Genomic DNA, 27,729 nt, shown 5'->3' on the forward strand with positions numbered 1-27,729 from the left:
ACGTCACAAAAAGTGATACGCTTATCTGTGCTTCTTTTCAGGTTACGGTCACATTACGCCAGTCACGTGGTTCGGTAGAGTGTTTTGTATGGTTTATGCGTTGATAGGAATACCTCTGATGCTTCTTGTGTTGACCAACGTGGGTCGTTTACTGGCCAACACCGCCAAGCTCCTCTATGTCGCATATACCAGCAAATTGTGCCAGCAGTCACGCTGTTACCAACACCACAAAAAACGGATGGCTAGAAGCAAGAGTTCGCGTGGAAAACGTAAGCATTTTGATTATTGTGGCGTTCATTACAGTTGCTACACTATCTTCAGAAACTTTTTTCCTAGTCTTATGTCATTAAATGCGCACGCATGCGCTCTTACGTACGATGCGAGACAGATATGGTGCATTTCACCGCATTTAAAGGGAAACCGTCGTCGGAACTGCGCCTGTGCGAGTATCTTGTTTACATACATTGTATTCCGTGCACGATAAGTTGATGCACCTTATCATCATAGCTGCAACATTTAAATTATACGATGTAGATTATGACAGACATGCATTAACTTTCATCTATCACCATCGTACCTTGGGTACAGTGGTTACATTGGTCGTATGGGTCCAATACGACCTTTGAGCCCAGTTTCGACGACTGTATCCCTTTAACTTAGTCCTTTTTTAAACCTTTGATAGTGTCAAGCTTATTTCACGATGATACAATACGAAAATCACACGTTCTTCTGTATTTGTTCATGTGCATCACCTTCTACAGCGGACAGTATACAATCTCACGGGACAATCTGATTAAAATTAGATGTAGAAATTGTGACGTCTCTTGGTCGTTTCTAGCGGATAGAAGATGGCAAGAGAAGAAACAGCGCCACCTCTACATCTGATTTTAATCAGCTCGCCCTACGGGAATGCAGTCAAGAGATATTGTGCACTTCTGTGTTCAGATCTTGCAACACTCTGTCTAGGTGGTCTTAAAGGTGACATTTTGAATCAACGAAAATGTTTCACAACTGATACAATCAAACATTCTTTTTATGTACGCATGAAAGTGTTTTAATCTGGCATTTAAGCCCGCGGAAATCAAGAAATATGGGTATATTTTCAAATAACTGTTCGGAAAAGAACAAGAATATCATTAGATTTAGAAACCCAAACCTAGATTTTTCATGTAATTGGATGTATTTTCATGCCTTATTGTCTTGCGGCTTTTGTTTATAAATGTTGGATTTTTCCAATAAAACTGAATATCCCAGCAACAAGCACAGCTCGAACCATCTTTACGGTGTGCCTTCCCAGTTTTTAACGAGATGAAGAAGTGCACATGTCTGCCAATTTTTTATCGAAATAACATAAATCAAACAGTTTTTTGAGAAATGTTTCTAAATGTCATCTCCTTTGGATTTTTTAGCGGTCAAGAGGAAACCGCCTCAGAAGAAGGGGACAAAGAAAGGCACGTCGAAGAAAAAAGCGAGTAGTAAGAAAAGTGTAAAGCAAGATCCAACAAACAACCCCGAGGAAAATGTCAAGAGAATTCTTCCAAAGTCAGCGAGCGATATCGGACCTCCGACCTCCAATAAAGTCAAACGAAAGAAACGGCCAGCGACAATATCGACTGCAGATTTGAAAATGATGGACCCAGATAAAGCCAGGCGGTTAGCAAATTACGATCGAATCGACGAACTCCTAAGGGGGTCGCCGGGCCACAGCGGGGAAGAGCCCTCCAGTGTGACTTCATCACCGGCGAGGGGTCTCACCATCCGCGAGGCTTATGCATCGCGCGCCGCGAAGGAAGGCTCCGCGTCCACTCCCACCACTCCGCAGAACGACAGGAAGTCGATCGCGATGATCGACGAGGGAACGAAATCCGACACTGAGCTCGAGATCGCGAAATCCGAGGAACGCACGGCAGAAGCCGCTGAAAGCCGAGAAGCGACAGAGGAGAAGCGAGACATTTCCGAAGAGAAGGGAGACCAGAAAATTGAACAAATCAAAGAAATTGAGCCGGGGGCGTCGACCAGTGATGCAAAAATCGTCACCGAAAAACAAGCAGAGACAGAGCTTGATCCTGATAAGGGAAGTTTGAAAAGGAAAGGAAAGAAGCCGAATCGGAGATCTCGAAGTGAAACGAGAACTAGTGACACGAAGAAAAAGGACAGCTACCGATCAGACAGTGAGACTGACAGTCGAACCGGAAGTTGGCAACGCAAACGAAGACGGAGATTATCGTCTCCAGTAACGGGGTCACGACCGTCATCCATTGCGTCTATTTATTCACTTGAATTAAAAGTGATGGATGCCACGACAGCTTTGAAACTAGCTAATTATAACAAACCAGACTGGAGCAGTCGTGACGACCTGGACAGAATCCTCAATGAATTTTCTGAAGATGAGAGACGTTCTAGGAGCGGGGACACGCCTGTCAAAACGAAGAAAAGTCCCAAGAAACCGAAAGACCATGATGGCGAAAAAACGAAGGAAAAACCCTCAAAGGAAAAGTTGAACAAGAAATCAACAAAGAAAGGAAGCAAACAAAAGTTAACGGAGGAGGAACCAGAAGAAATAGGCGGACAAGTTGAAGCTGAAAAGGAGAAAGTCGAAGTTGAACCAGAAAGTCGGGAAGTCGAAACACAAAACGAGGCAGCTGCAGAGAGTGAAAGTAAAGTGGAAGACGATACCGCGGTCACAGAGGGCGCTGCTAGCCTCGTTGTGCCGGAAAGAGAGGGCAGTGTCCGAGTAAATAAACGAAATACCCGGAAACGAAAAAGTACAGCCAAGAAGAAATCAAGCAAAAGGGAAATGAAAGTTCGGAGTAAATCTGACCCAGGCATCGCTCCCACTCAAGACATCGAAGAACTTGAAGCAGATTTCTCCGATGAGGAACGTGTCAGGAGGCGCAATGACGAGTTCGAAGTCCCAATTACGCCTGTACTAGTATTATTCTTGTCATACATTATGGTGGGCGCCATATTGTTTTCGCAACTGATAGAGGAATGGGATATTGCCACCGGTATATATTTCTGTTTTATAACTCTAACAACAATCGGGTTCGGAGACTTCGTACCGGACGACGATTTATATAGCTTGATCGCCTGTACCCTTTATACCATGATTGGAATGGCAATTACTTCCATGTGCATCGCGCTCATGATCAAAAAATTTGTCTCGTCAGTCAGGAAATTCGGTAGAAGAATTGGCTTGATTAAAGACGAGGACGAAGAGCACCAGTATGAAGATAGATGAAAATATGCAAAAATTGCTTGACGTAGAGGATCCTCTAGTGTGCTGATTATCCGTAGTGTAGGGCATTCCGTTTGAATTCATCTCAGTTAGTATGCCATGCTGGTCATAGGAATCTTATTCATCCAGTAACATTCATACCGTCAAAACATTCATTGTACATTTTCATTGCAGTAAACGAAATTACATAGAACTACTAGATGGCGCACGTAATAAGAGTGGAAGGTTTTTCATAGCGAACTCAGCGCCAACCATTCATTCATATTCAGAGTGCAATACAAAAGTATTATTATTCACGAAGAAAATATTTTGGTAGTTCTTTTCTGATTTATTATGGGGAGAAACAGTTTGCTGGACGTCACCGTAATGAGAGCTTTGTTTGAAGACCATACTACTCAAGGTTCTGGTTTTCACCAATACACACGCTTACAAGATAAGTTAAAGTTAAGACGTTTGGTTGCATAGGTTTCAAGAGCCTCAAGTTAGGTTTTAAGAGCATCACACTTGGACGGAATTACCAACGTTACAGTAAACCAAACTCAACCATCAACAACACTGCTTCTTCCATTTTTGGTTTCTACGTTGTTGTCATCATTGAACTAGGCCTTTTATTCAAGCCTCTAGAGGGCGCTTGCTCCGGAAAATTTGCGTTTACTGTCGCTAGACATGCTAGCACGTGAAATATCCAGGATCTTGAGATAAATACGCGTAATATGCTAGATTTAGAACATGGTGGAGGGACTGTTGTTAGGGGCAATCCTTTCAGGCTCTGACTCTCAGCCGCCATGTTGAAGCGCGCCCTCTGAGTCATGAATAGGGAATAGTGTAGTTTATACTATGCAAGCACAATGTTGTATGATAATTCTGACATTATTTAATTCGGTTGTTAGTTTTCGACAGAATAAAGAAGAAATTCAATTATTATAAGGTTGATTGTTGTAGTAGCAAATATGTTTCATTGGTTTAAGAAATGTTCGAAACTTGCATCAAACGTACTCAGCAGCACTAGAAGACAATGGTAATTAAAAAAAATATAATAGTAGCTGAAACGGAGACGTGAACAAAATCTCAACGCCAAATGTAATTTGCAGAAGGCTAAAATTAATACGCAAACTCTCCAGCACCGCCAAAAATAATTGTCCATATGTATGCATGCATGCATGCATGTATGTATGTATGTATGTATGTATGTATGTATGTATGTATGTATGTATGTATGTATGTATGTACTTAGTTGATTATAGTGACGTGAGGTCAAATCACACATTCTGTCCGACAAAAATTACAGTAAACGATAACCTCACAGCATAATGGATTTACGTGAACAAATGGGATGACTATTCACCATAGCAAGGATATAGCAATATCAAGAAAATAAGATAGATCTTGCTAAGCACATTTATATAAACTCTCTTTTCTTCGCAGAAGTCCTCTTTTGATAAATTTAGCCGTGTTTCCAACATTATTTTGCTGAAATAAAACAAATTCAACATTTCCGCATATGGAGTATCATCTGCTGAAACGTAAAGCGAGATATGCATTCTAAGTAAGTTGTTCTTAGACAAAAAAAAAAGCTGTTCAACGGGCGGGATGACTTCAAAGTTGGGTAGGTAGGTCGGATTTTTTTTTGATTTTTTTTTTCTTAAACAGAACATATAATATAAACACTTTTTGTGTGTTTCATGCTTTTTCTTAGTCACATAACATACTGGATATGTTGTTTAGTACGTTCATGATTTTTTCAATATTTTGTTGACACGGGTTGGTTGTCTCACAACAGCTTCTTTGCCTTCACTTCTACAGCTTCCACACAATGGACGAACAACAGCACATTTTGCTTTCAAACCACTGATGTACTGATTATCATGTATTAACATGCCACAGTTTCACTACAATCGTGCGCAGTTATTCATCTGACTTGCTTGCAAAGAAATCTTCATTGTGTTCTGTAATTGATCGACCATGAATTCACGATCGGTACACACCAGTGCTATATACAAGCACATGTTATTGATTTCAACAAGTTTTCATCGCGACCATCAAATTTTTCCAACTCATTAGATTAAGCTGTATCCAAAAATTCCACATACCTTTATCAAAAACATCGCCAAATGTAATAGAATTTATGTACGGTCCTACGACTTTACGAGGAATCAGCACGCTTTGTCGATTTTCGATAACAGTCACCGACAAGTACAGCTCAGACACTGCGGAAGCCATTTTGCGATAATGAATGCTAACCTGAATTTGACCGTTGATGGCGCACTGCCATTGTCGCCTACCTGGAAACTATCAGGAAACTAACATGTGTAAAGATTTCGGGGAAAAAAAAAGAAAAATGTGGAGTGGTCCAAATATGGGTCGTTCGGGCCCGTTGAACAGATAATTTTTTTTTCTCGCCTTACATCATCATCAAATGTACAGTGTGCCATTTTCAAAAGAACTACCCTTACAAAAAAATTCATAAAGCCTTTCATCTAAACTTTCATGGCGAAATCTTCCGTTTCTATCCGAAGAGACGACACACCAACACGAATTTGTGCTATCAGTGAGTGCTGCCGACGGGATAGATTTAACATAATAAAACTTTTCGCTCCGTATTGAATTTTAAACAAAATATAGGCACATAACTTTCCCTTTTTCTGGTATTTTCCAGCCACTCACTCTCCTGAATGAACAAAGAGTATTGCTACTAACCATGGAAATTTCAATGTGCAGGAAATTTTCCATATCTATACACTTGATATATCAAAGATCGTACAAATCTTACATGTAAAATTATTATTGTTTTGTAAAGCAAAATCCCATCAGAAAATCCTTTTTATAAGCCTTTGTTTATCCAATCTAAGAAGTCTATTCCAAAACTGAACCATGTTGGTAAGGCTGCGATTTCTACATGAATTCCAACAGTATCACCTATTTTTGCGTGAGTTGGCGTAAGCTTATGAACCGCCAAATAAAATCTTTACGCTCTGTTTTTAACTACATCACATCTCGACGAATCTCCATGTACGTGAAAGTAACATTTGCACATAAAACCTGCACAATATCATAATATTAGAATTTCGATAACAATATATAACTGAAAACTTTTTCAGATTTGACAGGACAGGTTCAACGTAATCAGATCCACATTTCACCTTAATTGAAAGTAATTGAAATTATTTTCTCTGATTACCGAAGATCGCCTGTTAAGTGTTTTCTTTTAAACACATCTACTACCATGGTCGCGTTATGTTTGTTTGTTTGTTTTCTGCTCACCATGGTCAAAGTATGATAATAGGGTGGATAAGTGTGTCAGCGTATCCCACACGTGTCTGATGTTTTCACACCGTTGTCTTACCTGGAAGCTCCAAGGGCATTTGAAAGCTGAGCGCAAGGGTAAATCCGATCTTTTGCAAATAATTCATCGGTAAGTCGATGACCGAAGTGATACTTTTTGAGTGAGTTTGCTCAGTGGCCGTTTCATCTCAAACTTACTGGGTCTTCACAAGGTCCTGTAGCGCTGACATGGTTCTCGCTATTATTTTTTTGTTGTGTTGTGTTTTGCTTTGTTTTGTCTTTCTTCCCAAAAATCTTTCCCAAAACTGTCGGTAAAGGCTGATTCAAAACGTAATTCTGACAGAAATATGAATGTATCGGTTTTATATCATTACCATTAAAATGTAGCAATGGGAAACCAAAACAAAGTATTTCTCTATTTAAATCAAAACAATGTATCTCAAAAGTATACTGTCACCTGTTCCAATTTTGCCAGTTACCATGCAAAGAGAAAATCTAACCAATCACAGATTTTATGCGGGTGGCTGCTTTTTAAAAACAGCGCCCTCACATGGGCATTTTGAATACCAAGGAACGCCCCTTTGACCATATATGGGCATATTTAGATTACAGGTGACTGTACCTTTAAAGATACCTTTAAAGGTATAATCGTGTTTCTTTATATTACATACATTTAATAAAATGAATACTAATGGTATCTTATTCTGTTTAATTCCCCGCGGAGGACTAACTGGCCAGGGGTCCCTTACATATGCCTATAAATAAATAGTACTTTGGGACTTTTGAAAGTTTATGCAGAAATGTGGACAAGCTGGACACGAATAAGGTCTCCCTGTTGTTTATTTTTACAGCAGTTCTATAATAAATAGTTGACCTTTCGAAACTCAGCAAAATCCGTAAGGATTATTAAAACAATCGGTCATTTCTATGACAATCCTGACAGTTGACGAAGCACACAATTGTAAGAGATCTAAAGAAGGACAAGGGATCGAAAGGTAAGGTAGGTAGATAGTCGCGTGTGAACTTTTGTGTCTTTATATACATACATACATACATATATATATATATATATATATATATATATATATATATATATATATATATATATAAACATAAAGACACAAAAGTTCAGAAGTGATCATCTATCTTCCTTACTATCTACCTGTCTGTCAATATCTACTGTACATACATAAGAGACTAATACACTACAGAGTAAGTGAGATCACATCCATAATTGATAAGACTACGAATCGTAAAAGGACATTAACCTCTAAATGCCAGCTTTTAAACTGTACAAGCAACGTGGAATTCACACTCACACTTTTCAAAGATTTGCCCTGAAGGCAAATTTCGAATCATCTTAGTGAATTGCCTTTCAGAGCACTGCGTCATCGCGTAACCGATTATCTAGTGAATCCCTACTTCTGACATTTTCTAATAGCTGTAATCTTGCGCAAAAATGTCGTAGTAATGTTCTTTTTGCAGCTGCTAATACAGAGTACGTGGTGTGAGAATGAATATTGCTCTTTTTATGATCAGAAACACTAAGATGCACAAACAGTGAAGACTGGTGTTACTAAATTTAGAATCTGCTTAAGGTCAAATGGGTTTGTGTAAAATCTCCGTTGATAAGATCCTACGCCACTTAAGGTAGCGTTGCACATTACCAGCACTTTTTTCAAAGCAATATTTTACTTCAAACAAGACATGAAACCTTCCTCATACCAAATACCTGTTACAAGTAGAGATGCTCAAATTTTGTAAGGTAACAATAGTTTACTCGGAGCATGAAGGGATGCACATTTTGGGTAGAAAATCTCAAAGTTTGTATTATTGATAAATATTTACGTCAAAGACTTGGTACTTCCTTATGAACTTTAATGTCTCATTGAAAACTTAAGTATATTCTCATTCATGCAAGGGTTGAAAGAATGACATTCAAAGCAAGTAATTAAAATCATGATAAGCTTAATTGCCAAACAAAATTGTCGTTTTGTCATATGAAATTTAAAGAACGTAATGTAAAAACTCAAAAAAAATGACCAAGCCAGAGTGGAGTTATTTTTTGAAATGTTGAACACGGGAGAAAAAAAGAAGCTGGAAATCGGGTGGTTTGCACAAATTTACAGAAATTAACCCATCTTTCTCTGCCAACTTACGACTGCTTGTCATGCTAAAAGGTGAACCCTACCAATAGTTCAATCCTGGATCAAAATTGAACCAATCTTTGCAAAAAGTGATTGTGAACAAAGTACGCCGTGTTGTGTGCAATGCCACTTTAAAAACGATTTCTGTAGCATCTCCGCTGATGTATGTACTTACGTTTTTACCATATGCGTAAAGGTACAGTGCAGTTCAAGTAAGAAGTTAGATTACTAGTAGTTGGCAGATATGCAAAATATGTTAAATGTGTTCACCATTATGCGTTTGTGAGTGAATGGGTGAGTGAGTGTGTGTGTCTGTGTGTCTATGTGTGTCTGTCCGGCTGTCTGTGTATGTTGGTGTTTTGGAGTCTTCATTGCTCCCAGTAAATATCAACAGACGGAGTCCCATGAAATACGTAAGGTCCATAAATTTATTGATATACATGTATACTCAAAAGTCTTGCAGTGAAGGTATAGGGTACAGCGATATCGAAGCATTAAGTTCCAAAGTCTATGAGGAGTTTAAGTGTTCTTGGAGAAGATGGTCAGAACGATACTAGTAACAGTAAGACAAACTGAAATTGTTTATCTTCGTTCAAAGTCAAATTGTTGTCATTTTCGATGTGATGGCAGTACAACATTCAACAAAACTAAAACGTCTTTTTTGTTTGAGATCATTGTCTGATATTTATCGACTTTGGATTAATTACGTAGCACAGCAGCTCTTAATCCATCGCGACCTGAAATTTGGTATCGTACTTACATTAATCAACTTACTTACAATGTTGGATACCGATAATGCACTCATTGAAAACATAACTGATTTGCCATGTGCAATTTCTATTTCACATGCAATAAAAATATCACCATTCTAAAAGATAATTATTTAGCTAAATTTTGTTTCTCATCCAGGCAATAGATGTAAATTTTTTAAGCCAATCACTCACATGTCACTTTTTACATAATTCTATGGCAACAGTCTGGGTGTATGCAAATTGTCATGCGCATAAAATGCTCAGATTTTATGAAAATATGTTAGGAAGTAAAGTATCGGTCAAGATGGCGCCGTAGCATTGAACGTATTGACAACATTCTTTACCAATGTTGCTCCGCCAAAGGGACAGATTCACATTTTTTAGGTTTTTTGGTTTATTTCAGTTTTTTGTGTTATTGCTTTTGTTTGCTTTTCTATATCATAAGAAAAATTCTACAAATCAATCATTGTCTCAAACAATGTTGGTGATCAATGAAGTTGAATAAAACAACTCTCTTCTATGAGGTTGGCTGTTTTTAAGAACGGCCGTTATCTCATTTGCATACATTGTAGTAAGTACTGAAATCATGTTGTCGCTTTCTTTATCTGTGCTAGTTAATAAGGGAGGTAGTGGGCATGTAACATCAAAATTCTGTTTGATTAATTCAGATTTTGTTTTATCGTTGTCATACGGCATCGCCTTGAGAACAAGACTACACCCAAGTCTTTGGATGACTTTTCAAGTAATACAATTACAAACATGGTAAAGATAATGTCTAAGTCGATAACGCTTTTCCTTTAAGGTAGAACGTGCCTCGGGACAGATATTCGGACTCTCAAACGTTTACAATTCTTTTATCTACCACTTAAAGCTCTGGGGTAAGAAAACTTTTCACCGTCTTAGTTTTTCGAAAATCGAAAATTGTATTTTTCTTCATAGGCTTACCACAGGTGTGGCGGCCATTTTGAATTTCAAATATTGGTAAATCTCTAGTAACTTGTTTCTCTAGTACCAAAATTTGCACGGTTACCCACGATTTTTATTCTTGATTTTGAATGAGAATTGTTGAAATATTGCTCGAGGAAAGTTTGAGCAAAAGTTTAAGTCTTTCACTTTCGAGGCGCATACTATCTTAAAATGCCAGCGGGCACTATTTTGTTACCCGTCACTGTAGGGTTATCTTTTATCTCTTTCCGTTTTCTTTTGTTCGTATATTTTTTGGATTGCCTATATAACATTATTCATATAAATGAAATGGTAATATGCATGAGTGTCTTAATTAGAGTGTAATATGTTAAAGATTCGTAAACAAAAGCGAGGGAAAATTGAATAGTATAGATATATGAAAATGTAACTTCTGTTCATAACTACTAGGAAATGTCTCAATTGAATAAATATTGGAGAACTCTACCACCATAGGATTAACAATCTGAGACTCACACCTTATGCACATGCACCACTGACATGAATAAAAAATAGACAGTGGGATGGAGCTCCACTGCCTATGATCAAAAGTTCCGGTTTTTTCCAAATACATGTACCGGTAAATGTGAGAGGATAGCGCCCTCTAGCTCTGCTATCACTCCGGTAACATGAATCGTCCTCGCAAGCACGAAGTTTCACAAAAGTTGCTCGATTTAAAATCTTGAAATCTATTCAGATAAAATACGCAAGTCCCGTTTTACTCAAGGGTGTTTTTAGTCAAGATTGTAAAATACGACTTGGGTGTTTAGAACATCTTCAGTACGCAGATTTGTGAACGCCTTTTGCGACTTTAGACCGATGCACCGAAACCTTGAACTTGGGAAGCTGTCAGTCGCAAGCAAGGTGAATCGTCTCGCAAGAGTGCAGCTCTTTCGTCGGCTGAATATTGTTGTCATTATTGAATCATTTTCAAAACAGCCAAACAGCTACACAATCAAATAATTCAAACCTGCCACATAGATTTGACCTCCAGAGCCAGCCGATGTCAGTGAGTTAAACTGCAAAGCTGACACGTCATGTCGTGATTTTTACCTTCATTGGGTCAAGAAGGTCAAGGTTGAGTTTTTTATTGTCAAATTTGTATCACTCATAAAACGACAACAAAAACAGAGCATCAATGAATAAAACGGCAATAACTACTATATCTTTTGAAAACTGTTATTTACCATGAACATATCATTATTTACCACAAGCATGCACACCCTCAATATTCTGACAAAACTCCAGCTGCTATGCCGTTCAAAAATTATCAAACAAGAAAACAGAGAGCGACTACCGCTTGAGTGAACTTAAAGCCCGGATGAGAAACAAACTTTTTATCAGCCTACACGTCTTTTACGTGATTTTTTCACTTATGATGATACCGCTTTTACATTTTACTGTCTATAGAATGTTTAACCCTTTGAGCGCCAAAGTCAATTTTTGTCCCTGGCCATTTATAAATATACCCCAGTCAGATTTTTGTCAGAATTTTGCCAAAATTTTGATAAAAATCTGTAGCCGATGAAGTGGATGTCCATTTAGTCCAAAATTATCAAAAAAAATTACTGAAAAATTCATAAAAGTTGGTGAAATGTTGCACTAAAATTTTGGTGGGAAAAATTACAGCACTCAAAGGGTTAATCGTTTCAGCGCCACGGTTCGACCAAACCCAATCGTTTTCAATTGTGACATCAATGCTCCCCTTCTGTAGTGTCAACCTCATTAGTTTTGCCTTCGATGCCGTCACCATTTGGGATGGGTTTCTTTTCTTCGTCTCCTTCTTCTTCTTCTTCCTTGCCGAGGTCATCGAAGTGAGTGGGTTCAATGTACGTGTACCAGACAGACATGGCCACATAGATGAAAAACACGATCAACATTAAAGTACCGAAGAGGAAGAAGTCGATGGCCTGCAGAAACAACGGGAAAAAGCTCAAATGGTTAAAAGAATGTCGAATATTTGATATGTCGTCCATATTCATCTTTATTCATTCGTCTTAGGGACCATCGCAGATGGTCGTATGCGTTCAAAAACCCCCTCACTGTTCATAACCAAACTTCAAAAGTGCGAAGCGTTTGTGTTGTCCACAGTGTATACAATTTGCCACAGCTTCAAATTTCTATTATATGCCCCGTGGTCGTCAAGTAATCCGATAACCGTGGAACCCCGTTTGTGCCTCCATGTTGTAATCGATAAGCTAAAATGCATAATGTCAAAAAGAAAAAAATGCCACCGCCAACCTTGAACTGAAGTCAGACCCCCTCCTTCTCTAAATAAAAAAACGCCGCTGTTTGAACTTATGCGACAAGCTGAGACATTCCCGTACGCATCTTCAAGTATACCAAATGTAATATCGACGTGAGTGTCTATCAAATATCTGTTTCCAAGGGACATTGTGACATTTCAATCTTGTTGTTATATTACTTTTACTTTTTAGTATATTTTTTACAAAAAGACACGCATATGCTGATAAATAAACAACTGGCCGGCCACTTTGGATGGGTAATTAGATGGAACATACGCAAACACTAACACAAACACAAACACAAACACAAACACAAACACAAACACAAACACAAACATGAAGGAAGGCAGATGGGTAGATATCTAGACACAATTTGACAGGTTTTAGAGATGTATAACTAGATTAGATTAATTAACTGTATTACATGGACAGATGGAAGTATAATTGATGGTCGATAGAGATATAGAATGGTGGATGGGTGGATGGACAGAGACATTGTAAATAACAACTTTTTATACAAATCTTACCATTGACCTTGGTGGGGCGGCCGCACTCTGAATGATGACAATCAAGTTTCCAAATGCCACGGTCAACAACCAACAAGCCTGTAGCGATGACTTCATCGAAGCTGGGGACTGTTTGAAAGTCATATAGTTTTGTTTGAATGAATTACGTATACGGTCAACGAGAAGCGAGGAAAGGTTTCTGTCGCAATGCACGGACATTGGTCAGTTTGTATATAAATCTAGCGGAAGAGACATGTCCACATGATACATAAATATCAATTCGTTGGTTCTGATTCGTAGAGATTTCCAATTTTTTAAAGAGTTGGTGCGAGTACAAAAAGTAACTGCAAAAAGTTTACTGGACCAGGCTACGTGTTTTTTCATGGTTGTTGCTACTTCATTGTAAGTAATGGCATTTAAGGTAGAACTTGCCTCGGAGACAGATATTCGGACTCTCAAACTTTTACAATTCTTTTCTGATCTACCACTTTTGGGGGTTCATTTTAAAGCTCATGGTGTAAAAAAACTTTACACCGCATAAGTTTTTCAAAATTCGAAAATTTTATTTTTCTCCATAGAATTAACACAGGGATGGCGACCATTTTGAATTGTAAGCTTAAATATTGGTAAATCTTGAGTTATTTGTTTACGTAGTACCAAAATTTGCATGGTAACCCCCCAATATTTTTCTTGATTTTGAAAGATAATGGTTGAAAGTTTCCTCAAGGAAAGTTTGAGCAAAAGTTTAAGCCCTTCACTGTCGAGGCGCAAACTACCTTAACATTTGTCGAGTCGACATGGCGTGAATTGGCAGAGCCATCCGTATTATACAAGAGGTTGACTGACCTGAGCGTATGAGAACTCCAATCCTGTGATGGAAAACATGACTTCTCCGGTGGTTATGATGAAGTATTGTGGAATTTGCCATAAGATATTAATTGTGTTAGCAGGGACAGTTTCATGCTGCGTCATTGTAAAATCACTCTGTAAGGATAAGAAATGCAATCGAAAAATAAATGTGGGGACCTATTTTCATGAATATAACGAAGCATTCTGGAATGAAACACTGGCGTTTATGTCGAAGCTAATGATGTAGCATTAACTTATGAAAACCCAACAATAAAATAGAAGGCATTAGGAATATCGTTTGAATGTTAGGATGGTAATCAGCAGATATTTGGGCATGGTGCTCTTTTATCCCTGCAATTGTCTAGTTGGTAGTTTGGCCATAGACCCGAAAAACCTGTTTCAAGGGTTATGGTTTAATTCTGCTTCTGTTCAAAGGACTATACAAGTAAATCTACTTCAGTAAAACCGGAGAAAGATGAACATTTCAGCACCTTCTCGAATGCTTCAGCGCCCTCGTTCGAGTACCATACGACAGAGTATGCAGCCCCATTGTTGTAATCCAATATTTCCTCTGCAGACCAAGGTTCCCAGGTTTCTCCATAATCCTGGCTTATTTCAAACGTGTATCTGAAGAGCAAGATATGGTAAGACATCATGCAATGATATAAATTGAAGTATATGTGGTTTATCATTCTGATTGTCCGTCTCATCGTGGTACAATGTTTGTTCTACGTGGGTGTCCTTGGCTTCACACTCACACAGTACATGGAAGGCTTTAACAATTTATTACATTAAAATGAATTTACATAAACAGATATCTTCACAAGAAATTAAAGTAAGATAGAGCATTCTAAACTCTATCTATCTATCTATCTATCTATCTATCTATCTATCTATCTATCTATCTATCTATCTATCTATATATATATATATATATATATATATATATATATATATATATATATATATGTGTGTGTGTGTGTGTGTGTGTGTCACCTGTATACCCTTATCATGTGTGTTTCCTTGGTATGCAGTATACCATACTGTCAATCGATGGTCGCTCTGTTTCACCACTGTAAAGGAGTCGCCCATTTTGAAGCGACATTTTGAAACATTCCGAAGTTTCATCGACTTTTGCTTATTTGTGTAAATGCTTATATTCGTGAACGGGCGTATTTCTATTGTGTTCCTGCATGTCTACCAAATCGCAGGCGTAATAACTTTGTGATATTTTTCATGTAGACTGCGGAGCATACTGAATTTGATCGATACGGAAGTCTCTATACTTTCTTGTTCAATGTTTCCGTGATAGTCCAAATTTTAAAATCATGCAAAACTCTTGTTACAGGAAACAGCCGTGGTGTGAGAACGAAAGCGGGGGGAAAACACTGTGAAATTATTATGTCGAGTATGGTGCTAATGAACATCAAAGTTTAACGTAATGAAACCACAGACCTATTACAACTACAACAGGTATAGTTGTCATTATATGAGCATGCGTGTTCACGTTGATTCTTAAAATCGACGACACAGACAACTCCAGATGCGATGATATAGCGACGGTGAAACAAAACCACGAACATCACAAGATATGAGGAAATGCGTATTTACAGTGTACTCACTCGTCTGGCTCGAATTGATCCCATTCGGTTATTCTGAATTGCGTGATGATATCCGATCCTTGTGTTTGCGGTGTCTGTGTAGCGTTCACTATATATTGGTAATCGCTACCATTCATCCTCACCAGTATGTAAGAACTGTCGAACTCTTTCGTAAACACCAAACTACGGAGACAAAACAATAAATGATATCGGTAGAAATGATCAGAGAATCCGAAAAAGAGATCCAGATAGTGAGTGGCTGTTCTCAGCAGACAACCATGGAAACCACGCTTTCTTCTCCGCAGACAAAGGAAAGACGTTATTGGTGGCAAACGGCAAACATCTTGGTACACCACAGGGTATTGCAAAACAATGGTAACAATATTCATCTAGAAGTTACGATAAATAAACGTCATGTATCTTCTCTTCCTACCTCCATGACAAGCCTTATCTGTGTCATGTATCATCGCTATCTCTGTATAGTATTTCAAGGAAACAGTCCATCTCTGTTGAAATACCCTCCCTAATCCCCTTTATTAATTTGTTCTATCGATTACAAAAGTGTAGACTTATCACCGTGACAAAATAACTCCATAGCAGCTCATAAGGTCCGTAAGGTAAGGCTTGAATAATAGAATTGATTAATACATGGCATTTATTTATCATTACTTCCGAATGAATAGTGTTTGCAACACCCTGTTGGTTCCCGTGAATTTGAAAGGCTATTTAAGCCGTAAACATCTGACATACAATTCATCAACAAATGGCCACCGTTTTCCCGTAAAACAAAATTGTATAATAATTGCCTTCTCGCTCTATTTTCAGTCATTTGTACAGATGGATGATGATTGATCATTAAATGCAACTGGGCATTTGAGGATATACAATGAAGAGAGAGAGAGAGAGAGAGAGAGAGAGAGAGAGGTGGGGTGGCCATTTTCACAACCTCCCCGACGAATGCCGACTGACGAATCATGTGCTACAATATACCTTCGCACATGATCTACATACCTGCTATACGCTGTGCCTCGATCTGGTTTATCGTGTCTATCGTCGACCTAATATGAAGGAAAGACATGCAACGTCATCTTACCAAAACTTTGTTCATTAAGAGTGTTATATGTCGGCACATTAACAAATAAATACACGACAAAAACTCTTAAAGCGCGAAAAGGAACGACAGATGGTAAGCAGGAACATATCATAACAGCTTGAGCGGACGTATAGAAATTTGCATAATTCAATAGGCTGCAGAGCCTCGTTCTGAATGTAAACAAGCATATGTCCGAATACACGTCGTTCGAGCGACTTGGTCGTGAAAATGGGCTCGAAAGCTCACAAATATGATTATTTAATGCGAAATTGAACATGCTATGAGGTAATGTACACTTTTGAGAGTAATTTCATCGTATCTATGCATGATAGAAATAATACTAATGATAATTGACAACTGAATTCGTACGTTGCAATGATGGTTTATACCTCTCAGCTGTGTGCTATTTTTAGACTGTGACCCGAAACACACTGATACAGGTCTTGAACAAAAAATAATACTTGTTGTGTCAAACCACTTGCTATTGAACAACGCTTGTGACAAGTTTCGTGAATTTCTGACAGTGCGCATATATTTGCGGCATGATTTCATGATGCCATGTATGCGCTGTTAGTGTTACCGTACAAGGCCGATCGTACAGCCCAGTGTACGCGTGTACAGCGTACAACGCTATGGCACTGAAACTTGCCTTTATGCTATCGGACTTCAGTCAACATTGACGAGTTGAAACATGGTAACTGAACAGTGATATACTACCCGTTACCAGTGAAAAGGAAAACTGTGACAAATCACGGTCACTCAAATCCACTCTTACAACGATATTATTATCTTGAAAGGCTGAGGGGTCAGTAAAATCAGGCGTGGGAATGTCCGACCACCACGACTCCAAACAGACAGACACTGACAGTTGACAATGACCGAATACAAGAGAAGTCGGCCAGTACAGTATGCACCCTATTAGAATATGTGCTCCATATTAGTGTTTCTTTTTTTGAAGTCTCACTTAAGTTATATACGAAAGCGATCTAAATGTCATTCATAAGATGAGCGTAATGTTTGCAAACTTCACAGATCACAGTTCAACGCACGTATGATATATACACACATTGGTAAAATTAAAGATGGCGGTGTATCGCGATCGTGGTAGCGAGTTTGCAGTCTTCGTCATAGTTACACTTGAAGTTCGTTAAAAAGTCATAGGAGATGGCGAAGCAACTTAGTTAAGAGTCATCAAGCCATGAATCTTACTGAAGAAATGGCATAATGTTTGCCTGAACTTTAATACGGTACGCGCGCGATCTGCAGAAACACGGAGGCAGACCGTACATGTTTTGCAGGGTGGACGTGGGAGCTCTTCGACTTTGAGTTGTTTTCTGAATGTTCGTAGTACCCGGTAGTATTAAACCGACAAAATAACAAAAACTATGGTAGTAAAAAGTTAAAATTGTTTGGCATATTCAACTGTGAAGAGAATGCGTATGCAATCATATTGCTTTGTTGCGAGTGGCAGACTTCTCCTGGCCGAGTCCCACTGCACTGGCCGAGTTGGTCGGCACCATTAGCGCTGGCGATGGCCGAGTTCGCAACTGCCAGACTTCTCCGGTTACCCAATGGAATATTGGTAGCCAATGCCTACGAGGACTACCGCGAAATTGTAACCCAAGCATCAAATATAAATATAACATAAGTTGGATTGACAACAGTAAAATATGTGATATTGTGCAATCTTTGGGCCTAAACAATTTGTAAACGTGAGCAAGGCGTCAGCGGAGTGCAACACGTTCCTCACTTTAAGCGGCCATCTTGTCTTCTGATGGCGGGACGGTGTACGACCTACGAGGCCAAAGCAGTGATTTGCAGGGCATGAACAAGAATAAAACTAAGTTAGGGGCTTAAATAATGATTAGACTGTGTAACTATGTAAAAATATTCACAAGAATCAGCTGTGCATGTAGTTGCGGCAGCTCAAAAGTAGGCCTATGTTTAGCGAGCCATAGATCGACAATACTCACATAGCACCAAAAGTAAGCCGTAGAAGTTGATAAAAATTCATAGGCACAAACTTAACTGCTTTATATGACCATAGAAATGTCTCTGACATCGTTTGTTGGGAAAAAATGGGCTGAAATTGCCCCCCAAAAAACAGGAAAAATCACACTAACGGTCAAGTAGAACAGCGCCCTCATCACTTCCATTTGAACGAAATTCTAATATAAATATGCAAATAGGGGTATCTCCGCTCAAGCTGATAAGATGTTCAATGTGTGCGGTGCTGAAAATTGCATGACGAAGTCAGACCGAAAATTTTGTGTAACTCGTCCAAAATTGGTGCACTTTGAAACAGACTTTATTGAAAAAACTGTGGTCTAATACCTCGTTATTTTGTAAGACAAGGACATGCATGAGTCCCTCTAAAAGAAAACATGAAACAAAACCACTTTTCTTACACGTTTCACAGAGCTACAAGTGATCTCCTTCAAAGTTTGGATTATCCCTAGTGTCAAACGCTCTTTGGAGGTAGTTACTGTAAACCGCTCTACCATACAGGCATTGAGCAGTGTTTTAAACCGTGAAGATTTGCGAAATTTATATATATATGTGTGTGACAAGGGTGTGAGGGTGTGTGTGTAATATATATATATATATATATATATATATATATATATATATATATATATATATATATATATATATATATATATATATAATTTTCGCAAATTTAAATTTGTGATGATATGTATGATACCCCTAGTTAGCGTCAGGAGAGCAGAAAAGCAATCAATAAAATAGTTCACGAAGTAACATACGTATAGCTAAAGCACTTCCAAAAAAAAGTAGTAGCTATAGCTTGGATAATATTGTCCTTTTTTGGCTCTAGAAAACACATAACATTATCTTCCCCCCCCCCCCCGGCACACTGCATTGCAAATTTCGCCTTGTTAATGCCATGCCAAATGTACAATATGCATTGTTCGTAATGACAAATAAATCAAGTCCGGATAAAAATTATTGTTGTCAACAAATAATAAAGTAGGACATTGAATACACACAAGCTGAGTTTGTAAGTTGAGCCATTGACAGCAGAAGCGATCGCGCCTACTGTCTGTGGCTGAACAGAGAGCAGTTAGACGCTCTGTGGAGGTATATTAAACTGATCTGTCTACAAAGTATACCGTGATTTGAAAAACAGGAAAAAATCACACATTTATGAAGCTTTGTTTTAGAGTATCTGCTCTATATAGTTAGACATTTGTAGAAATTTCAGCGCATTAATGTTTCCTTACCACTGCGGCATCCAATTTAACGGTCTCGTTTGTACTCGGGAATGTGCCGACGATTAAACGATATTCTTGACAGTTCTCAAGCGCCACATTCAATTCACCTGCCCATACTTCGTCGTTACTACACTTGTATTCGTACTTGTACTCAGCAGGGTTGAGGATTTTGTATTCTTCAATCTGGAAAAAAGATGCGAAAAGATACAGGCACCGATGTGAGCGGTAGTGAACTTGGCATCCAGAAACTGATATTTTGAAATGAAATATTAATTATATAAAGGTCACGCCCTGGTGGTTCTTACATATACAGGGTAGAAACAGCGAACTCTTGACCTTATCTCGTCGCCAATGAATCTATCAACTGCGCATGCCCAAGGAAAACACACGGAAGTGAAGGTGCAGGTTCAAGGTCACATCAGTAGAAAAATATTGCGGGATTCTGCCCGCTGAACCCTGTCCCCGAAGCGTTCTTCCAATTTTAAATAAAACCAGCCAAGCATTTGATTTTGTTATTTGCGGGCGGTGTGCAAGGCAGCTCTAACGAATATGTGGGCATGCATGTACTTGCTTCTTTCTTTCTTTCTTTCTTACCTGGCCGTACGGGATGTCGACGTCGACAGGATCAGTTTCCCCCATGGTCAAAGTTTCTTTTACTGTGATATTGCAGTTGGCGGCGTTAATGATTGTAATTCCCGACTCATCGTTGTTTGAAGTGCACGGCGGCACACGCACTGTTTCCTGCGGGGTGAAGAAAGAAACAGAATTGATGTCAAGATGGTCTCGTAAGCTGTCAATATTTTCGCCGAAAAGTACAAGCTAAGTTAAAGAAAATTTCACAGGATAATTTTTTAATTTTATTTTTGTTAAATTTTTTGGTGATACACGTTTGAAGTTAAACACGTAAATAGGAGATTCGACCTGTCATTACGCATTGCCCCTTCTACTTATTGTATTGCCAGCGCAAAAATAAAAAAAACTAAAAAATGTGACATTCTCATAATTCATCAAACAAGCTGACGTGCATTGCTTCTACATAAGCGCTTCATAAATGATGTTGAGTTATTAATACCACACGACAGCTAGAGATGATGCACGGGGCCTTGGCGTTGAGCCGCGGTGTCCTGGTTATTGCTCTACTGGTGAAGAGATCGGGAGCCTTTTGACGCGCACAGTACCGCCCCGCAGTGAACATGAGCGATGAACCACACCCAGCGACGGTATACAGCGAGATTTTGACCAGTCCACGACATATGTGCTCGAGTGATAGAGAGTGCGTATATGGAGTGAACTGGTCAACATCTCGTGGTATACCGTTTCTGAGTTATAGTTTATTGCTATTACATCAAGATGTTAACTTGAAAGTCTGGCATGAAACGACGAAAATGGAATTTTCTCTAGTTCAGAGCTTGTGCCTGTTCAAACCGTGCTATATAGCGAATATAGCATGGTTATTTCCGCGCCTCGACCAATCAGATCGTAGTAGTTGCGTCATCAATATACTGGTATGATATAACAGTGAATTATCCTTCGTTTTTTGGACTGTGATATCCTTGGTATAACACACATTTTCAAGAACAAGAGTCTTCTCTCTCTGTGGCGGGCATATCGACTACGGGATCAATAATAGATCTATCAGTAAATCGATCGATCTAGCAGACTACCCAGCGAACGAGCGCCTGTGGTAACAGAGCACTGCGTCAGTACCTAGCGTGATGCTGACGCATAGAGGTAGTCTACGGGCAGAGCTTGGTGAAAGGAGGCCTGACAGATTACAAGAGAGTTGGAACGTGTTACCAACGAGCGTAAAGTTAAGAGTGGGGAAACCGTTGGTGGCAAATATACCTTTAATTTGGAATATAGCAGGAACGAAAGAACGAATTACTTTCAGTTTCACCTTGTACCGGCAATGATTCCGTAGGCGCGTTTGAGTTTACAACCCCCGGGTTTACAACCCAGTGTAGTCCAGTGTAGTTTGTACTTACGCTCACAAACAGCTGCAAGATGCATGCGCAGTAGAACGACGCGGCGCTGAAGAGCATACCCCAGCACATCCTCTGCAGGAAAGTACATCGAATTCCGCACTTTTTCAACAACGGGTAGACGCAGTTGTCGAAGATCGGGATCAGAATAACAATGAAGAGGGGGTTCAGCACCTAGGAAAACAAAGAACGATGCTTTGGTTATTGTTTCATTGTTGTTATTATTTGTTAAAGTACCGTGAAGTAAAGCGGCACAAACTTGGGTTACCCAAGGACCTGTAAGATACTAAAGAAACACTTTTCCTAAAAACAAGAATAGTAGTTTGATCTTGTCTCTCAAAAAGCGTTGCCATGGGATGGTAAGTGGGATAGGATACTATCAATCAGGAATTCAAGCTTCTGTCGTGCATAGAGTGACTCAAATATAGGGCACTACCAGTTTTTGCTTTCACGAACAAATGATTCAAAATTCATTGAAAGAGCCACACTGGTTCAGAGTTCACAAAATCTTTATTAATTGTGTATGTCTGTACATCTTTCGGTTTCAATTCTTAGCGTAGGAATATTACTGGAGAGGAGAGAGAGAAATCCGAGATAGGTACGTTTGCATTTTGTTCAAAAGTATTTTATTAAAGTTACATACTAGTACTGCACCATCCACCACATTGACGAGAATATGATACATTTGCATGTTAAAAGGTATACAGTCACCTGTAATCTAAATATGCCCATATTGGTATTCAAAATGCCCATGTGAGGGCGCTGTTTTTAAAAAGCGGCCACCCGCTTAAAATCTGTGATTGGTTAGATTTTCTCTTTCCATGGTAACTGTGGCAAAATTGGAACAGGTGACAGTATACCTTTAAATCATAGACCACAGCATACGTCCTTGATTGCGACACAGCGGTACGAGCACTAGTAACCTTAAACCTGAGAAGGTCAAATATAGTTTCGTCCCTTGCTTGCGCATGATACGCTCACCCGCCATATCTTTTGAATTTCTTTCACAGGTTACAAGAATTAGTTCCAAGTTAGTTCCAATCGTGTTTAGATCCTAGCTAATCGCTGATTTTCTTCTGGAGATCAAGAATATGTCGCCGAAACTAGGTAGCATGACGTTCTGTCGGTAAATACGGCTGACGCGCCACTTTTTGCCAAGTTTTTAGACATGGAAATTTGTTATGATCGAGTACTTTTAACCCATTAAAACGAACGCAGTAAAGAGACAAGTACTTTTATTACGATATTCGGTCTTCTTTCATCAACTATCAAAGAATCAAAACTGGGAAAAAAACAATGCCTTCTTTAACTAACCTGCATTTGGTCCGGCTTGATGTTCACATTACCCTGGAAGATAACAGAGAAGTTTTTTTATTTTCTGGGTTTTTTTTAAAAAAGGTCGGTTTAACTTACTGCACCACGATCCTTCTTTTGGGGCCGGAACTGGGCACATGCTAGTGCCACACCTTCTCTGGTAGAGGTTGAAGCGATGATGCACTGTGTACGTTTCACACTGACGACAGTCAACTGAGAGTATTTGTAATCTAGCAGGTTATACATGTGCAACATGGCTTGCTCCTAAATCGTTGCAAATACCTTTTTTTATTTTTATTGTGAATTGGGAAATGTTTTATTTTGTGTCAGCTAGACATGAAATTTACACTACATGTAACATACAACAAAATCAAATACCGTTTCCGGAACGCCACCGAACAGCGCCCTCTTTTATGCTGATTTATTTTTCTTTTCTTTTCTTTTTTTTCTTTATTACATTGAAACTAAGAGAGGCGCCTTATTTCAAAATCTCGGAAATAATACCACTACATGAAAGGTACCTTCACTCCTCAACCTTTCCAGATGAAATTAAACAAAGTGTTTGAACTTATTTTAAATTCAATGGAAAACAAGGGTTCGAAATATGCGAATTAGATGCGTATACACAGGTACATCAACAGGTGTTATACGTTAAGAAATATGCCTCTTTAAACTATACAATGCAAGATCCGAGGTACATGAATATTCCACATTGATTAAGGGTCATTAGCATATAATTTTAATACCGAAACAATGCTCATTAGTGTAATCTGCATATTTGAATATCATTATACCTCGCATCTTGCACTAATAGCTTTAAACGCATTGATGTTTTAGGGAAACTCGTATCTGGACATTGTATTTCTTCCCCATGGACGTATACACACCAAATCACCATTCATCTGCGTGGCTTGAAGAGTCCATCTTGAACCGATTTGATCGAAGAGAGCCCAGAACACTGGCAACGGGATAAACATAACCAGTACGTGCAAGAGACATTTAGTGTCGTTGACCATCCTTTTCTGAGAGAGAGAGAGAGAGAGAGAGAGAGAGAGAGAGAGAGAGAGAGAGAGAGAGATTGTTGACTGTTAAATTTCAAGTTGAACGATTTTCAATCTTGCTCCATCTGCCACGTCGATTACACAGTGTAATATACTTTTACCCAATAGAATGTGAGAATACACACACAGAAAAATATATGATATTTGACCCTTTCCCTTTGAACTGTGACATCGAGACTTGCCAACTTACCTCATACTTATCAAGAGCGTAATCCAACCAGTGAGAGATTTTTTCCTTCTTTTGTTCGTCTTTTCTGTATCTCCATTTGTTCTTGATGGCACGCTGCGGTAAAGACACGCAAGATGATTAACACACATTTAGCTGGTAGACACATTTCTACATGGTATAAGCTTATGAGTTCAACTATTATAGTGGGTAATTCTAGGCCGATCACTTGTCTCCATTGATAATGACACCTGTGTAAGTTGATTTGCATACTTAAATATTGCTAGGTACTACAGTTTATATAAATTAAGATATTTATTTGGGAAATCGACCATTAAATGGACTCGACGTTACGAACTCAAAGTGAGGATGTTGTTCTGTATATCTTTTTTATGTACGGCAAGTCTCGCTCCTATAAACATTGAGAGAGAGAGAGAGAGAGAGAGAGAGAGAGAGAGAGAGAGAGAGAGAGAGAGAGAGAGAGAGAAGAGGGAGAGAGGGAGGAGGGAGGGAGGGAGGGAGGGAGGGAGGGACAGAGCATGCCACGTGTCTGCATTTCGACCCACAAAAATGGTGAGTTTTCAAAGATAATGGTTTCAGGTGGATTGTAATTGAAGCAAGTTTCAACATCACACGGTAGGCATCATAGGGCGAAGAAAAACATCACTGTAGGAAAAAAATGCGAGACTGGAGCGAGAAAGTGACGCTTTCTCGTAATTGGTGAGAATCTCTTGTTATTATCATTGCTGTCAGTGAGACATTTTGAACTCTCACTGGTGAGCATTCCTCGGTGAGAATCAAGGATGGTAACATATTCTCACTTGTGAGACTGGAAATGCTCACCAAGCCTAGTCAGAATGGTTATTGTCTCAGAGTCTGTGAGAATAAATCATACTCATCATTTACTGGTGAGAATCAACCAGACTCACCGTTCATTGGGGAGAATAGGCTAGACTCATTGTTCACAAGTCAGACCGATTCTCACCAATGCCACGGTGAGTCTGGTTGAATCTCACCACTGAATGATGTGTATGACACATTCTCACCGTGAAAATCACCATTCCCACAATGCTTGGTGAGAATTTCCAGTCACACCGGTGAAAATCTGTTATCATACTTGATTCTCACCAAGGAGTGCATTTCTCACTGCTCACCAGGGTCCCAGGGATAACCAGAAAATTCTCACTGAGAGCGGTGAGAATAATAAGAGATTTGTTTTATTTGGTTTAAATTTCAAAATAATGCCTTACCCCAATACATTTGCAGACCATCCAGACAACATTGCCTTCGCCAGGGTAAATCTTGTAACCGACCGTGTAACGACCGAGCACGAAGATAACTAGAAAGGTTAAAAGGATGTGGCTATTAGTTTAACAACCAAAGATAACTACCCACTACCAATGATATGTCTTCAGTTTTGATACACAATGTCTGATAACTGCACTACACAAGAGTATTCAGAGACTTTTTTTAACATCGCTATTTTGAACAGACTTTTCTTGAATGTTGTGCACAACATAACAGAATCAGAGAACTTTCCACTCAGGACGATATCTCACAAGATTTCTATGTTCTCTGTGCCTGTTTTTTGCAGGCTGAATGAAATAAGTTAAACGTCGTACAACAATGGCGTATCTGCGTAATTTAACTAAAATTGGTAACTTTCGGGCAATTCTCGACGATGCACAAAATGCGCGCCATAATGAGCCGTACGATATTGTCCTGGAGACACTGAACAACAAAGAAGATCTCATAGAGCCCAGTGCGGTGCGGAACATGGCAGACTTACCGATGGCAACCAGCAGAAGCGCGGCGGGAATACCAAAAGCTAGCGGATAACAGTCATTGTCAAAGCACTGCCACTCTCTCAGAATCGGCGTCAGAAATGTGGACAGTAGACTGCCAAGATTGATGGACAGGTAAAACATCAAGAAATAGGTTTGAATTTCTCGAGTCTGGAGAGAGAGAGAGAGAGAGAGAGAGAGAGAGAGAGAGAGAGAGAGAGAGTAAACATATATTCCAATAAGCATAGCGGCATTTGCTAAAATGCTACAATAGGCTCGGGCTGCGAGCCAGCACATTTTGAGAAATTGTGACCATGGGCGTTTTTACCTGAAATTCTACTCTATTTTAAATAGAAATTTAAACTTGGAAACAACAGCTGCATCGTAACTGCAACCCTCCCCCCTTTTCGATTTGAAAAATTCTCCCTCCAGCCCAAATCTTTTCCCCTCTCCCCAGCAGGAAATCATCCTGCTTCCCCTCCCCAACAAATACTCCGCTGCCCAAAAGTTTACAGTGCATGGAACTTTATTCCTTTGCGCAGCTGGTAACCTTTCAAAATTGCTCAAGCTCGGGAGAAGAATTGGGTTGTTTGCGGGTTTACAGAGGGGAGGGGGAAATCATGTGGTGGAGGGAGGGCAGTCGAGAGCTTTTGTAGTGTAGTATAAAGGACAGTGGACAGCGTCTATACTTGGAATTGGGTTCTAGCTCGTGGCGAGATTTCCTTTTAGGGCGTTGGGAGAAGGGAAGCTAATGGACAGAGAGGGTACATTTTCAAATTGTAATGGAGGTAATTGCGAAGAGCGTCCACTCTCCCTTTCACAGATTAATTTGATTGGGTTTTTGTTTTGTTTTCGTTATTTTTCAAAACACTTTGGAATAGTGGATTTCCATGTAAACCACAACCTGGTTTACAGTTTCTCGATATCGATTAGCAGTTCCTGTTAAATACCTGGATTTTAAAGGTATACTGTCACCTGTTCCAATTTTGCCACAGTTACCATGGAAAGAGAAAATCTAACCAATCACAGATTTTCAGCAGGTGGCTGCTTTTTAAAAACAGCGCCCTCACATGGGTATTTTGAATACCAAGGAACGTCCCTTTGACCATATATGGTCATATTTAGATTACAGGTGACTGTATACCTTTAAAGAGGTCACTCCAACGCGACAGAGCGCAAAACTATTAGATTTTGAATGCCGCCAAACTTTACCAATTCACAATGCACAATATAAGTCAGAGACCTCTTTGACGATGCATCTGTTTTTACGGTTAACACTTGTCTTGTTTGAAATGCTATCCCTATGGTTGTTGTTCGTGCAAAAATGATTACGTCATTTGACAGATTAGACGAATCACAGTTGAGGGACTGTGGACGAATACAACAAGAAACCCTGCAGATGGTATACATTTTCGCTTTCTTCGTATGTTGTTGAACAGAATTTTCATGGCGAATAAATTATCATTACCGCCCTTTGAACTTTCGCCTCGTTTCAAGAAAAGGTCACAT

At 39.2% G+C, this 27,729-nt stretch overlaps 2 protein-coding genes across 2 annotated transcripts in view; one reads left to right on the forward strand and one right to left on the reverse strand.

Annotated features, from left to right (window-relative positions):
* Window positions 1–4,169, forward strand: part of LOC139143569 (transcriptional regulator ATRX homolog) — a 136,310-nt gene extending 132,141 nt beyond the window's left edge. The window contains exons 3-4 of the mRNA XM_070714001.1: window positions 42–269; window positions 1,410–4,169. Coding sequence (XP_070570102.1) covers window positions 42–269; window positions 1,410–3,241 — 2,060 coding nt within the window. The 3' untranslated portion in view covers window positions 3,242–4,169. The remainder of the gene's footprint in view (window positions 1–41; window positions 270–1,409) is intronic.
* A 4,908-nt stretch (window positions 4,170–9,077) lies between these two features.
* LOC139143570 (solute carrier family 15 member 1-like) overlaps window positions 9,078–27,729 on the reverse strand; it is a 29,628-nt gene continuing 10,976 nt past the window's right edge. Inside the window, exons 7-20 of the mRNA XM_070714002.1 lie at window positions 26,226–26,391; window positions 25,687–25,775; window positions 24,461–24,553; window positions 24,097–24,231; window positions 23,210–23,242; window positions 21,899–22,069; window positions 20,508–20,654; window positions 19,923–20,096; window positions 16,596–16,642; window positions 15,606–15,767; window positions 14,475–14,610; window positions 13,981–14,118; window positions 13,156–13,263; window positions 9,078–12,292 (exon numbers count right to left, since the gene is read on the reverse strand). Coding sequence (XP_070570103.1) covers window positions 12,077–12,292; window positions 13,156–13,263; window positions 13,981–14,118; window positions 14,475–14,610; window positions 15,606–15,767; window positions 16,596–16,642; window positions 19,923–20,096; window positions 20,508–20,654; window positions 21,899–22,069; window positions 23,210–23,242; window positions 24,097–24,231; window positions 24,461–24,553; window positions 25,687–25,775; window positions 26,226–26,391 — 1,815 coding nt within the window. The 3' untranslated portion in view covers window positions 9,078–12,076. The remainder of the gene's footprint in view (window positions 12,293–13,155; window positions 13,264–13,980; window positions 14,119–14,474; window positions 14,611–15,605; window positions 15,768–16,595; window positions 16,643–19,922; window positions 20,097–20,507; window positions 20,655–21,898; window positions 22,070–23,209; window positions 23,243–24,096; window positions 24,232–24,460; window positions 24,554–25,686; window positions 25,776–26,225; window positions 26,392–27,729) is intronic.

The sequence above is a fragment of the Ptychodera flava genome, chromosome 11 (genome assembly GCF_041260155.1).
Source record: "Ptychodera flava strain L36383 chromosome 11, AS_Pfla_20210202, whole genome shotgun sequence".
Classification (NCBI taxonomy): domain Eukaryota; kingdom Metazoa; phylum Hemichordata; class Enteropneusta; family Ptychoderidae; genus Ptychodera; species Ptychodera flava.